At 47.7% G+C, this 945-nt stretch overlaps 1 protein-coding gene across 1 annotated transcript; it reads left to right on the forward strand.

Moving 5' to 3' along the window:
• Window positions 1-945, forward strand: LOC131926639 (olfactory receptor 2B6-like). Its single transcript, XM_059282184.1, has one exon. It carries the CDS (start codon window positions 1-3, stop codon window positions 943-945), a length of 945 nt encoding a protein of 314 aa, XP_059138167.1.

Below are 945 nucleotides of genomic sequence, written 5' to 3' on the forward strand. Positions count from 1 at the left end.
ATGTGGACCAACAACCAGAGCTTGATAGATGACTTCATCTTGTTGGGATTTTCTGACCGGCCTTGGCTGGAGACACCTCTCTTTGTAATTTTTCTAGTGGCCTACATCTTTGCCTTATTCGGTAATATCTCCATTATCCTAGTTTCCCGACTAGACCCCCAGCTTGACAGCCCCATGTACTTTTTTGTCTCCAACCTTTCTCTTCTGGACCTCTGCTATACTACAAGCACCGTCCCACAGATGTTGGTCAACCTTAGAGGGCCAGAAAAGACCATCAGTTATGGTGGCTGTGTGGCCCAGCTTTATATTTTCCTGGCCTTGGGCTCAACTGAATGCATCCTTCTGGCCATCATGGCCTTTGACCGTTTTGCTGCAATTTGCAAGCCCCTTCACTATCCCATCATCATGAGCCAGAGACGGTGTATTCATATGGCCACAGGGACCTGGATTAGTGGCTTTGCAAACTCCCTTGTGCAGTCCACTCTCACTGTGGTAGTCCCAAGGTGTGGACAGAGGATAATAGACCATTTCTTCTGTGAAGTCCCAGCCCTTTTGAAACTAGCTTGTACTGATACAACCGTGAATGAAGCCGAACTCAATGTTCTTGGAGCTTTGCTGCTCTTGGTGCCACTCAGCCTCATCCTGGGCACCTATGTGTTCATTGCTCAGGCAGTGCTGAAACTCCGCTCTGCTGAAAGTCGCTGGAAGGCCTTTAATACCTGTGCATCACATCTGCTGGTGGTCTTCCTATTCTACTTCACAGCCATTAGTATGTATGTCCAGCCTCCCTCAAGCTATTCTCATGATAGGGGCAAGATCATGGCTCTGTTCTATGGCATTGTTACACCTACACTCAACCCATTCATCTATACTTTGAGAAACAAGGATGTGAAGGCTGCCCTGAGGAGGGCACTGACAAAAGAGTTTTGGGTCAAGACAAGGTAA

This window comes from Peromyscus eremicus, chromosome 16_21, assembly GCF_949786415.1.
Source record: "Peromyscus eremicus chromosome 16_21, PerEre_H2_v1, whole genome shotgun sequence".
Lineage (NCBI taxonomy): Eukaryota > Metazoa > Chordata > Mammalia > Rodentia > Cricetidae > Peromyscus > Peromyscus eremicus.

Coding starts and splice junctions, on each gene's coding strand:
- LOC131926639 (XM_059282184.1), top strand. CDS start 1: ATGTGGACCAACAACCAGAGCTTGATAGATGACTTCATCTTGTTGGGA.